The sequence below is a fragment of the Poecilia reticulata genome, linkage group LG4 (genome assembly GCF_000633615.1).
Source record: "Poecilia reticulata strain Guanapo linkage group LG4, Guppy_female_1.0+MT, whole genome shotgun sequence".
NCBI lineage: Eukaryota > Metazoa > Chordata > Actinopteri > Cyprinodontiformes > Poeciliidae > Poecilia > Poecilia reticulata.
This window is the reverse complement of record NC_024334.1, coordinates 29073037-29086735: the sequence shown is the minus strand read 5'-3', so window position 1 is coordinate 29086735 and position 13699 is coordinate 29073037. Positions and strand designations below refer to the sequence as shown.

General features: G+C 38.7%; 1 protein-coding gene across 3 annotated transcripts in view; it reads right to left on the bottom strand.

The window, feature by feature from the left end:
- cacna1ea (calcium channel, voltage-dependent, R type, alpha 1E subunit a) overlaps positions 1 to 13699 on the bottom strand; it is a 106152-nt gene that overhangs the window by 63479 nt on the left and 28974 nt on the right. For all 3 annotated transcript variants that reach the window (XM_008407909.2, XM_008407908.2, XM_008407910.2), the window contains exon 4: positions 3055 to 3321. In XM_008407909.2, coding sequence (XP_008406131.1) covers positions 3055 to 3321 — 267 coding nt within the window. The remainder of the gene's footprint in view (positions 1 to 3054; positions 3322 to 13699) is intronic.

Here is a 13699-nt window from a genome sequence, read left to right as displayed (position 1 = left end):
CATCTTGTATGAGATACTTAACCAATTATCAAAGGAGTGTATAATTGTTTATATGTACTATTTTGATCGGGTTTGACTTAGAGAAACTCCACATTAAATTCAGATTTGTACATCAAAAACTCTAGTTTTAGTAAATCCCTGCAGCTGTATAATCGTTTCATCCTGGAAGATGAGTGTTGTAAATGTGTCATTAAACGTCCCAGGTTAATGTGAAATTCATGACAGTGGTGCAAAGCAAGTAAGCGTCTGAGCGGATCTGTATTAGTGTGGTTAATCTAAAAGCCTTCTGTTTGCCTGGCAACAAAACAATGACAACAAAACACCAGGAAGTCACTGCACCAGGCTGAGAAAAATATTCCACAAAAAAACAACAACAACAAAAAAAAAACACCTAAAAACTGCAAATCTATAATTTGGGTGGATTAATGCAAAGAAATTTGATGAAACATGTTAACTGGTGACTTTATCCATGCGCTCGTGAATGAAACGTTTGGTCTGGCATGTATTTAGGCTGCATCTTTCCCTCTCCTTTCCTCTTGGCTCCAGTTCATGATAAACAGACACCACAGTGGAGTTTCCAGTAAGTATCCAACACTCTACAAGGAGCAACTAACCATATTTGCCTAAATGTCAAGTATTCCCTGTAATCCCTGCTGAACATATTACTCTTGCACTTGCATCTTTCAAGGCTCATGCTTTGCTCCTGAAGCCTCTTATATGGACTGTGTTTATATCAGTTTGTTTACATGTTTAGTTAAGCTTAAATATATTGCATAAGCTCGCATATGTATTTGCTGTTGTTTATTCCTCTGATTCTTGATAAGAGTTCAGCACCACTCTCCTCAAAATCTTAATATCAAACAACAGAATACGATGCGGTGAGTTATGACTAGCCGTAATAGCATATGGCATGCCGATCAGACATTATTGCATATAATTCCTTTTAATGCCTGTTAATCAGATATGGTGGAGCTCATTCTACGTAACAGGACACTCCCCACACAGAGCAAATTAACCTGGAGGTTATTCAGCCTGGCTGCTTTCCTTCTGATCACAACAGCACCCACAGCTCTTTGATTTTGATTTGGATGGGGAAATAAAATGTATCAGCAGGTGCAGTTCTAGTGCAGCTCGGTTATATTGGAAGATCTCTGGTGTGATTCACAGGCAGATCCCAGACTAAAGATTTAAGGCCAGAAAAAAAAACAACAAAAAAAAAAACACGATGAGCAGCAGTCGTCAACAAAAGAAGGCTCCTTCTATTAGGTGTGTTTATAAGCTCAGCAGTGGAGCAGTCAGTCAGTCAGGAAGCTGCTGAATGGAGCAGAACAATAGTCTGTGAACAGGCCACACCTGGCCTGGACACCTGGTGAGCTGTGCAGAGGCAGCAGCAGCGGCGGCATAAACATGCCGCCAATCGACACTTGTGTTTGTGTGTGCCGCATCCCCTGCAACAGGCGGCGCAAAGCAGTAAGACTGTTTTGAAAGTAAAGCAACAAGTTGGTTTCTGTCAACACCAGGAACGAAATGGATGTGTTTCATTTCAAACCTCATAAAAGCAACAACAAATACGCATAAATCATTTAATTGTGTGTGAACATTTAATCTGGATGAACTGGGTTGAATTAAACTAAACAAAAATGATTTGGATCGTAATGGACTCAACACTGAACAGGCACAACATTATGACCAAGAATAGGCAATCTGGTCTGCAGCACTGTGACCCCTTAGCATAGCGATATGGTTCTGATATCGCATCGGCAATAAAACGTCTTCAGCTGTTTGAACTGCTTGTGTTTCGGATCGGCACACATGGGCCAGGCTTCATTCCCCACATGCACCGAAAAGCCTCTGCTGCATTTCTACTTCTGACGGCCGTCTACTACTGCAAACCTTGTTAAACATACTGAAATCCTGATCCTTGCCACTCAGTTCCTGCTTCTAGCGCCTCAACGTTGAGAACAAAATGTTCACTTGTTGCCAAATATATCCAACTAACAGGTGCCATGATGAAAGGATGATCAGTGTTATTCACTTCACCTGTGAAGCCCTGAGCTGACCTTACAAAATAAACTGAAAACATAAACAGATATTATGATTTGATTAATTCATCATTAAAGCACAGCTGTGCTTAATTAGTACAATTATCAAGGTTCTAGTTTACTTATGTTCATCTGCTGATAGGTGGAATCAGCAGCTCTTCATGACGTAACGCTGACGGAAAGGGCTTAAAGCCATGAATAGCAAAGCTCTGGTGTTGCTTTGCTTTGGCACGTTTTTCAGCATCAAAACAGGAGAAGCAAATGACACCTGTATTACTCAGGAACAGTTTCCCATCTTCTATAACTCAACTTCATTACAAAACAAGAAACTAAATACTTTTTAGTGATCAATCTTTTTAATAAAACACATTTTACATAATTAAGCAAAATTTAAACACCTCTGTACCACAAGTGCTATCCGTGGTGCTGAAACTTCCTATGTTTATTCTACAGGCCAAAAAATGAGCCAAATGTTTCCAAGCAACCATAACTTTCGGTTCGAGTTTGGTGGATTTTGGAATATATTTTAGGCTATAAGATTTGCCAGGGTCAAAACTTCAATGTCAAAATAAAAAAACAAACAAACAAAGAAACATATTATATACCTTACTGTTGTGGAAGTTGTGAAAGCTACTTCAAAGGGAAAAAGGACCTTATTTATTTTTAGATCAAGTGCTCCATTTTGGTTTTGGAGCACTTGATCCAAAACCAAGAGCTCCAAGTGATGCATGGATAAATGTCATTTATCTACACATTTATCCATGTCTAGATGAATGAGATTAGGTAAATAATCCCATTTATTTTTCTTAAAGGTGAAACTCTGCAGTATTGTGAAACGATTGTTGTGCCAGGTTGGGTGGTTGGGTGTGGATAAACTCTTAAAATCAGACTTGGTTGCACAGTGAGTGTTGGTCACAGTTCACCTACCTTTTATATTTTCCGTTTAGACACTTTGAACAAACAATGTTAGTGTGATATCATCCGTGCAGAGCGGGGGTGAAAAAAAGGATATGGCCACTCAGTGATTTTCTTAGCGTACTTCCGGACCACGTTGTCCTCTCCGAAGATGAAGAGCGACCTGTTGACGGTGAAGCAGTTCTCCCTAACCGGGATGGGGTTGTACAGGGCCATGGTGCGGGCGCGCTGCGCTTTGGTCTGCTTGAACGCCGGGGAGATCCCACCTGTGGACACGGCCGCTCCATCGCGGTTCCTGTTGCGCTCCGATCCTCCATCCCCAGAGCTCAACAAGCCCGGGACGTCGTCTCCAAAGCGGGCCATTCTGTCGGGAAGACGGGGTTGAGGAGAGGAGAAGGAAAGCGGGTTATTGGGCTACAGTCCTCCACAAAGCAGGGCGCGGTGCCACGATCACAGTGCCAGCAGCGCGTTGAAGAGATCTTGTTTGGTTTCAGTATTTTGCGGAAACATAATTGCTGATTAACTTCAAAGTTGAACAGGCAGACCCCAGAAAAAATATTTTAAGTCTCACAATAATAATAATTTTAAAAAAAAGTAAGTCAACTCCTCATTTAGCGATCCGCCGCTTAAAAAGAACCTTTCGGCGCTGCTTCATTTCACTCCATTTGTATCCATCCGACGTCTAAAGTCTGAAAAACAACATCTGCAACAGGTCACATCCCCAAACTGCAAGAGAGGCAGCTCGATCCGTGGATTTCGTTAAATAAAGCAGCAACACTCCACCGTCTAACTGAGAGCGCATCTCTCCTCTCTCCTCTGCTCTGTTGACAACCTGATCACCATCCTAACACTGAGCACGACGGAAAAATGAACTCAAGTATATTCCACAACATTTTTCCCTCGAAAACAACGCGAACAAAAGCAACCTGTCAACAAAGAGGAGAGAGAAGAAGAAGAAGGAAAAAAAAAGGAAAGAAAAGACTCAATTTACTGGGCTGCGGGAGGACAATAAAGGAAGCGGGTCCAGTTTCCCTGCAGTGTGTGAGAGCAGAAGGAAAGGACACAACTGCGACAGGATCAACATACCTCACCTAACCTAACCTCTGTTCAGCCTAGATCTGACAGCACATAAAGTGAAGGAAAACAATTACAACCATGCAAGCTGTAAATGATACAAACAAATAAGGTAGATTTTGTCCCCACATTTCAGCTAATTATCCATTGTTGCGCAGAGAGTAACGCGAATCAAACAGGATGTACAAGTTTGATGATTTTGCAGAACATCAAGTACGTTTATAGAAAGTAAATATTCATGCGTTTTACTGGTGACCGTCAGCTGCCATATAAATTGGTGTCACGCAATATTCGTTTGTTGAGCGTGCGTGGTCACGCGTCAGGGCAGACAGCTTTATGCTGGTCACGCATCAGAGCTGAAGGTTGGGTGTGAAGGTGGAGGGAGTAAACACCTGTTGTGGAACACCGAGCGACAAAAAAAAACTGCTATAAAGAAAGACAGCAGCAAGCATCTTTAACTAATTACAGGCTTCAACGCCAGTAAGCTGCTGCTGCTGCTGCGTGCTGGCTGCAAATGATTATGCTGGAATCATTTCTGAATGTTTCTCCATCAGAAGAAATTATTTAAAAAAGACAAAAAGGTTGCTAAAGATGATTCTGGTGTAACTTTATAGTCCTCTATCTGCAAAGTTGCTGCAAATAAATCTAATGCAAAGGCCAAAATCAACCATAAACACATTAAAGATGCATCTGTTTCAAAAAGCTTCTTCCTGTATGTCATAAACTTCCATTACAGACACTAAAAGCTGCAGCCCATGAAGAATGAAATCATTATTTAACAAATCTACTGAAAGTGATCCTGGGTTAGACATCATCCAGAATATGCATTTAGAGCAGGATGGTAATCTATCGTGAGTGGATGAATAATAATTTGTTCAACTTTAAATGGTTTATAATTATGTAAGTCATTTTTTATTTTTTGGAGTTTGGTTTGAAGAGCATAAATGTCCTCTGCAGATTGGTGACAGCTACACAGAAAGTACAAATATGTATATAAAAAAAGCTTTCAAGTAAATTTCGGGTTTATTCCAGTAGCAGAAAATCAAAACTTGACAAAGTTAGTAAAAAGCAATATTTTAATTTCAGTAAATTTAGTTAGACTATGAAAAATCTTGTATTAAGAAATAATACATTTTAAGAAAAGCAATTTACAACACTGATTTTTCTTTTATCTTGCAATTATGCATATGAATTTAGTTATTTACTTTAAATTTGGCACCATAAATTTCAACTGCAGAAATTTGCTTGGAAAATTCACCTTTAAAAAAAAAAAGCACTTTCAAATATTGTGGTGACCCCAGCAAACACAATCAGCACCAGTAGACAGAAGCGGTTTCTGATATGGACGACATGGGCAACCACCCAGGATGGCATCTTGTGGGGGGTGGCATGAGACCCATCCATCCTCTCGTCTTCAAATCAAAATCAAATATCCTTTACCTTCAGTTTCATAGCAACTGAAGATAACGTAGTTACTTGATTGTTATGATTTCAGTCTTTTTAGATCGCATATCCATGAGACAAAGACAACATTCATTCTTTAAACGAGACAAGTCTCTAATGGACCACTGCATGCTGTGAATCATTTGAGAGCAGATTTCTAACTAAGCAACATTAGTCTTTCTCACAGGCTTCCCTTTAAAGGGCTGACTAGGGGGGTGGAAGCAGAACACAATCCAGCAGCTATCAGCACTTCATTTAACCGGGAGAGAAAACTGGTGGTAATGGGTAAGAAGACAAGGAAAAAAGGGGAAGTGAACCACAGGAGAGAGCGTGAACCAAAGCACCGGCACTGATGAGGATTTTGTTGATGACAGTATGACGAAGGCAGTGATCAATGGCGTGTGGCCTCCGACTCATTAGAGCTCGAACACATTACAGGAAATAAAAATAGAACAGACGAAAAAGCATCAAATTTGACATCTTCTGCTGAGAGGATACCACACAACTCTAGAAAAAACTAGTTCATGTCAGAAACTGCTTTATGCTGAACCAGGCAATTGTTAAACAATAAATGTGCCTTTCATTCTGCTTAATAGCAAGCATGTTACACACCGCTTCTGGCAGAAGAATATGTGGAGAGGTGAAAGGTGAGAAACATTCAAATGAAAATCTAAAACAAACTATGAAATGGGTTCATGTAAAATAAATTGCCTTCTGAAGTTGTTCGTCTATATTTACATGTCAGTATAAAGCCAGTTGTTCTGTAAAGGCCTCAAATGTTTGTTGGAGAAAATTAACGAGCAAACAACATCATGACAACCATCTAACGCAGGCAGACAGGGAAGGAAGTTGTGAAGCAATATAAGACATTTTTTGGCTATAAAACAATATACAAAGGTTTGAAAATCCCAGAGAGCACAAAAGTTGAAAGATTATGAAATAACTGCAAGAAGTGGTAATTCACCAAAAATTGGCAGGCTCTCAAAGGAGAGCATTAACAAAAGAAAACTGTGGTAACTCTGGAGGAGCTGCAGAGATCCAAATCGAAAGAGTGGTAGGAAGAGAGCCATTGCACTACCATCCAACGGTGACACATGCAAACAACAGCATCGTGCTGTGGGAAAGCTTTATTTCTCAAAGAACAGGGTGATCCTGAAGAAAGACAATAAATGCTGAAAGGCTTCACTTTCCAGAAGGAAAATTCCCCAAAACACACCGCTAGAGTTATAATGAAATATCTTAGATTAAATCATATTATTGTACAAGAATTGTTAAGTCAAGGTCCAGACCTAAATCCACATACAATCTGCTGTAAGACTTGGAAATAAATTCTTACAGATGACATCCATTGAATTTGAGTAGCAGAATGGGAGCATTTTCAGTCTCTTGGTGTGGAAAACTGGCAGAGACAAACCCCAAAAGGCTTGCAGCTGGCATCGTAGTGGCTGGTGGGTCTGCCAAGCATCGATTCAAACAGAATAGAAATGCACGCCAAAGTTTTCATACTTTATTGTAACCTTGTGTCTTTTTGGATTCAAATCCTAATTATCAGATACTTTGTGTTATTATGTCACATAAAATATCAACACATATAGTTTGTTGTCGGAGTGAAGCAAAATAAAATAAAGTGCCGGGGATACTTTTACTGTAGATTTGAGTGAAGGACCATTATTCACCAATGACAGAACAGAGATAGAAGGTAAATATTGGGTAAAACTGTTATCTGGTGTTGTAAAATCCAGCCCAGGAATGCAGGGCTACCGAGGTTAGCTGACATCATGAGAGCAGGTTGACGTTCCCTGTTCTGGTAACAGGACTTACTGCTGCCACAAAACTGAGAAACAAGATCCAAAAATAGAGCGACTGGCCAGAGATACCTCTTACCTGAAACCTGGTCATTACTGACCCGGCTCTACCAAATCTAGTATAAATAAAGTTGATTTACTATCCTCTTATGTCCTAACAAAATGAACTCTTCCCAAAAACGCAGTATAAAAACCTTCAAGTGTACTCAGTATGTCTGTATTCTCTCTTTTGCTCCTCTTTTGTGACCAGGAAACATTTTATATTCTTGCCCGATAAAACATTCCCATCTGCTGAACTCCTTTCCTATCTCAAAGCTCTGCCCATTTTGTGTTGCAGCAGTGACTACTTTAAAAAATCCAATCATAAACTAATCACAAACAGCTATTTTTGAACTCTAAACTCCCAACTTTAAAACATGTTAGAAACGATAGAAGTGATCAATAGCAGAGCAACAAAAACATTTTCAGTGTATCATGACCATTTATACTTATTCTGGTATAACTGTACACAGCTGGTTCACTAAATTGCTTAAAAAAACATGACAAACAATTGATATCTGTCAAAAAATATAACATTTTGAGGAATATATTTAATATATATAAATATATTTAAAGTCTTAGATTACGCCTCATTTAACACAAGATTCAAGACAGTAATTTATCTATATAATAATTTTTCAGTTTCCCCAACAGAACTGCTTCTGTTAGAAGAAGTAAAAGTTGGACCCATCAGCTAATGCCAGGCAAATAAAACACACAATTCACACGTTACTCCGAGTCCAACAGACAGACAGAGGTGAGGAATCTGAGTGTGTCTGAGTTTGACATGTCAACACATTTTCATCAGAGTGGAGAATGCTGCTGCTGACGGCTATGGGAGGGCCTCTAATTGTGCAGTTACAAATGAGAAGACCGAAACACACTCAGGGAGCAGCAGGATCACACCACGCCAACATCCTTTGAGAGTTTCGTAATAGTTTCTCCAGTGGTGATCTTATTAGTTCATTCCCTTCATTACCACATTGTCACAGAGCTTGAATCAGCTCACTTTTAATGAACTTCACAAGGTTTATGTTGTTTGGTTTAGGAGAATTGAAAACTCAGAATAATCTAACGTTTAGCTGCAAGAGGACTGGATTTAGTCCCAGGTAGGTTTATGAAGTAGATTAAATAATAAAAAAAAAGATTAAATCAAGGAAACAATGCCACATGTTGAGAACATCAACAGACAAAAGCACAGAGAAAACAAAAGATGTAAGAAATATACTGACGTTTCAATGCTTACAGGCTTCTTGTTGCTTCAGAAAACATTTAAGATCAGCCTTTGAAACAGTATGTAGTGAGTCTGCGACAATTCCTCAATGACTCGAATGATTTGATTTCAAAAATCTCTCCCTTCGATTATTATGTTGTTTATTTTCCCACGCAGTTACGTGTTTCACAGAGGAAACGTATCCACAGTGTTTCACACCATGTTTGTTTACATTAATTGTGATGAAGATAGACAGGATTTTGTAAGTTCAAGTCTCTATCATAAAAAAAGAGAAGTAAAGGTCCTCTACAAGTTGCATTACATGATAACCTTAACAATAACTTTTGCAGATGGATGTACTTCTGAGGACAAAGTCATTCTGTTGTTAGAGCTACAGGCAGATGGATGACCTTGATTCATCTTGAACAAACCTGAGTCCAGATGTGAGTAAGTAAATCTTAAAATGATGGGCTGTAATTATTCGCTTTGCAGAAACCTTTGAGAGAAAAATAAGTTAGACGGTAATGATGATGAGATAATCCATTACGATGTGAAGCTGTTTGAACCCAAGTTTAATTTCTGCCTTAGTTTGTTCCTCTGTTTGTTTGCTTCTTGGTATATTATTATGTTTCGCATTCTTTAGGTTAATGTTAATTTCTTCTCTTCTGGGTCTTTTGTCACTTCCAGCTCTCAAACAGAATGTAAGATCTCCGGTTTGCATTGTTTTATTCTTGGTTTCACTGTTATTCTCCATGACTTTTCTCCATTGCTACTCCTGTTCTCTGGTTGTCATTCCATATCCTGTGCCAGACGGTTGCAACTTCCTGTTAGACATTTGTTTTTTAATTCAAGTATTCTCTACCATCATCTATTTGCTTGAGTCCTCCTCTAAGATCAAACATGAAATATTATTTCAACTTAATTATTCAGGAAGAGCCTATAATTGTTTTACCATCAAAGAAAGATTTTATAAATATTCATTTTTATAAATATTTGCATTCCTTTGCATGAGCCCTTATTGTCTAACTCATTTAAATCTTGTCATTTATCCTCTTTATCAGTATATTAAATCTTCAAATACACACACGCGCACACACGCGCACACACGCACACACACGCACACACACACACACACACACACGCACACACACACACACACACCATTGCACAATTACATATCATATTCTGTTTCACTTTTTTTTTTAATCAAATTACGTTATTTTTAATTTTGTCCTTATTATAAAGTATATTATTGCTAATTATGTTTTGATATATTCTACATTTCTACATGTGTAAATTTACATGCTTTAATTGCTACCGTTACACTTGAATTTCCCCACTGAGGGACATCAAAGATTATTTCGACTCTAACATAGGCGATGTCAAAAAAGGCTGAAAATTAGTTTAGCTTGAAATCTGTCAGGCATTCAGTTCAATCTGAGAAGATCCACTGGAACATTATCCGTATTTAATTGTTTACTTATCACAAGAAGACTGAGGAAACCTTGGTGTGAAAGTACTTTTGTTTCGATAGCGTTCAAACTTCAGCTGAGGGAGTCATGTGGCCAAGTGGGTAGAACAGCTGCCCCATGTACTGAGGCTGTCATCCGTCGGTGCAGCTGTCCCCAGTTTGACTCCCATCTGGGTTATTTACTACATGTTTTCTCCCTTTCCGCCCCCTTTCCTTTCTAGTAGCTACCATCGAATAAAAGCCACCAGTGACACAAAATCTCCCTCCAACTCATACTGGGGGCAGTGACAAAAGATATATCTGCAATTTCAATCAAATTGTTGGATTTTGCATTGATAACATCAACATATATAATCATTACACCTCTCTTTTTCTCCCCTCGTCATCACTGTCGGTGAGCTTAGGTATTCAGCCTACTGTCACCTGCATCAAGTTTAGGTATGCAGGGTAATGAGTGTATGACAGGCCAAATATAAAGCTGGTGTGCAGAATGTGCATGCATGACACCTCAGAAATAAACAAAAAACTTGTTGAAAACTAAGCCTTCTCTATAAGCCAAACACTTCATATTCAACCACCCATCCATTTTCTAATGCCCTTGCCCCTAGTCGACAGACCCTAATGTTTCCCAAAAAGTTATTTCATCTCTGACATGCCTCTAAATTAAATTAAACTCTACTCACAACAGAATTTACTTCTGTTAACAGCTGAATGCCCTGGATCTTTTTTTAGGGTTATCAGACCACAAACTATAATGAGTGCACAGTTTTAAAGTAAACACTTTTGTATGCAATGTATCGAACATGTACATCCAAACAGAGTCCTCTGTTTTCTAATAGATAGTTTGTGGATTCTGAATCCTGTCAGAATGAGGTCTAAAACTTCAAAATAAAGCCTATTAAGTTGCCTAAAAATAACCGCAGTGTTGGGTCAGTGTGCTTTCGTCCAGAGTGCACGTTTCAAGATGACACAGAAAAGTTTGGGGCAAACACAAGAGAGACCGACAGAGGACAAAGCCAGACCCATTGATGTCGGTGGATGAAGAGACCATGGGATTGGACTATATTTAGCTTCATTGAGATGTTAATTGTAGAAACATGAGAAGAGCAGAGTGTGAGTGGCTGGTTGTGTGGCAACAATGCTCTATGCAATGCACCACCAATTGAAAATCTGGGCTTTGCACTGGGAGATGGTTTTTGATCACACAAACATGAGTTATTACCAGAAGGTTTTCTAAAATCAATACTCATCTGTCTGCAGTGATACACTGAAAAAAGAGCATCTCTGCTATTGTCAGGACCAAAAGGAAATGATAAGATGAAACAAATTTAACCTGCACAATTTTTGCTTTTCGACTTTTTACCCTTCTTCTGTTGTCTTTCTCTCCCACTTCTTAACATCTCTCCTCCCCTCTTTACCCAACCCAGATTTCTGTCTTCGACTGTTGTCTTGCCCTTACTTGTTTCCTAGCAACAGAACTGACATGCCCCCTATTCGCAGCCTTGCAAAATCTGTGGTTGTAACTCTGGATTTTATAGCACAGCCTATATAAATCATGCTTCCCCACAGGGGGTTGAGTTATGTTCATTGTTTGCAGACATACGACTCCATTCGTGGGCATGCTGCTGACCTGGTTTCCTTCAGATTAAAAGTTTAAAGTTTTCAAAGCAACAGTTGGGCAGTGAACAATGTTCATTCGTCCATTGCTTAGGGAAACGAGGAGCTCTGTGTTGTGCTGCGATGTCACTTAATGTGAACCCGAAGCAAACAGCAAATCATTCCAGGAGGTCTCAGACAGATCCTGAAGCCAAATATAGTTGACATGAAAACACTGCAATGCAGTCATTGGCACTGACGCTGCCCAAATCATCCCTGCCGAATTCACATTCCTCACCAGTGTGTTTCAAAAGGTCGCTGAGACAATTTCAAAGATGGACACATTCCAAAACAGCATGTATACAGTTATGTATAGGTACATTATTTGCATAGATAATTGATTTGTAACTTAATGGCTTTTTATCATTTTATTTTTCTAAACTACTAGTTGGCAGCATTATCCTGAACGCCTACATATAATCAGAAAAGCTTATGTTTAAGGAACGAATTATCTATCACGCTGCAATTTACACTTCGTTTTTTATTCCTACTATTTTGCTAAACCAGGGAAACCGAAAATCTATAAATCCTCAAAGTATATAAGAAAACGTCTCTGTTAATCAAATGAAATCTGCAGAGATTCAGCTGTTTATAGTTCTGTCTTTGTGCTGTTGATGATCTGAGTTAAATTCTAAGGCATTAACGTCACACTCATCATGTTTCCTACCGATATGCAGCTATCTGAATTCCTAACTCTGTCCTACATTGTGTAAGTTTCTGCTTGGACTGAATTCAATTAAGAGCAGTTCCTCAGAGAAGCTGAAATAGTGATTTTGAAAGGCAGCAGCTACCATCTGCTGGCAGGAAAGAGGTACTGCAATATTTACTGAACTGAAGATTTGTTTAGTTTGATTTAGTATTAAGTAAGCGGGCTGTACTGGCTGTTTTATTGTTTTCTTATGTTTGAACAGGCTGAAAACATATTTTCCAAAGGGCACATTAAAGCATAATAAAGTTTAATGACTTAATTGAATTTTTTGGGACGAAAAAATATTTTGGAAAATATACTCCCAGGTCTGATTACCTGTAGAATAATAATAATAAAAATAAAAAAACAAAAACAAAAAAAAACCTACATTTAAATGGAACATGTGAAGCATATTCTAAAAGCCCTCAAAAAGGTCCTTAAAAATAGATCATTCTGCAATCTAAAGAAATTTAACAACAGTTATTGACATTAATAAGTCTGAAAAAGCCATTTCTAAGGTTTGGGATTTGAGCCACACAGAGAGTCATCATCCACAAACAAAGATTTCAAAGAACAATCGTTAACATTCCCAGCCACTAAAATTACTCCATCAATGACAACTCACCAATAAGTTCAAAAAGGAACCCAGAACAATGTCTAAAACTCACAATTCATACATAAAGGAGAAAATAGCATATCTTAGAACGCTCTAAGACCAAAACCTTTTCATGTTCACCAAGGCCTTGAGAAAAATTTTCTTTGAGCTGACAGAAGTGTAATTGTCAGCCCAACGAGAATGAACATCAAATAATTTCAGATTTTTTTTATTATGTAACTAAAATGAAATATATTTGCCTTATAAGTGCTTATCAGAGAGACAGCCTGAGGGAAGAAACTGCCTCTCTAGTGACAGCTGTTTGCAAAGAGCGCTCTGTATCGCCATCCTAAAGATAAAAGTCTGAATACTTTACATGAAGAATGTGTGGAGTCTGCAGACATATTTGTGACCAGTTTCTGACTGTAGACCTGTACAAGTCCTGGATGGAGGAAAGCTCAGCCCTCAAGATTGTCTTCTTGGACCTGATTGTTCAATACCATGTAGAAAATGACCCAAACTCCTACGACACCTTGTTCTTCTTATATATGTAAAATATCTGCTGGGCCTTCTTTTGAACAGTGTCTGCACAGAAAGTTGTAAGTTTTAAGTCCAGGATTAAATCCATTTGACAGCCTGACCTTAATCGAACCGTTCCTGCTTAAAACCTCTCTAATGTGATTAACACAATTATCACAGACACTGGATGGCAATTGTTGTCACCAAGGGTTAAACAACCAGCTGATTCATTTAGGATT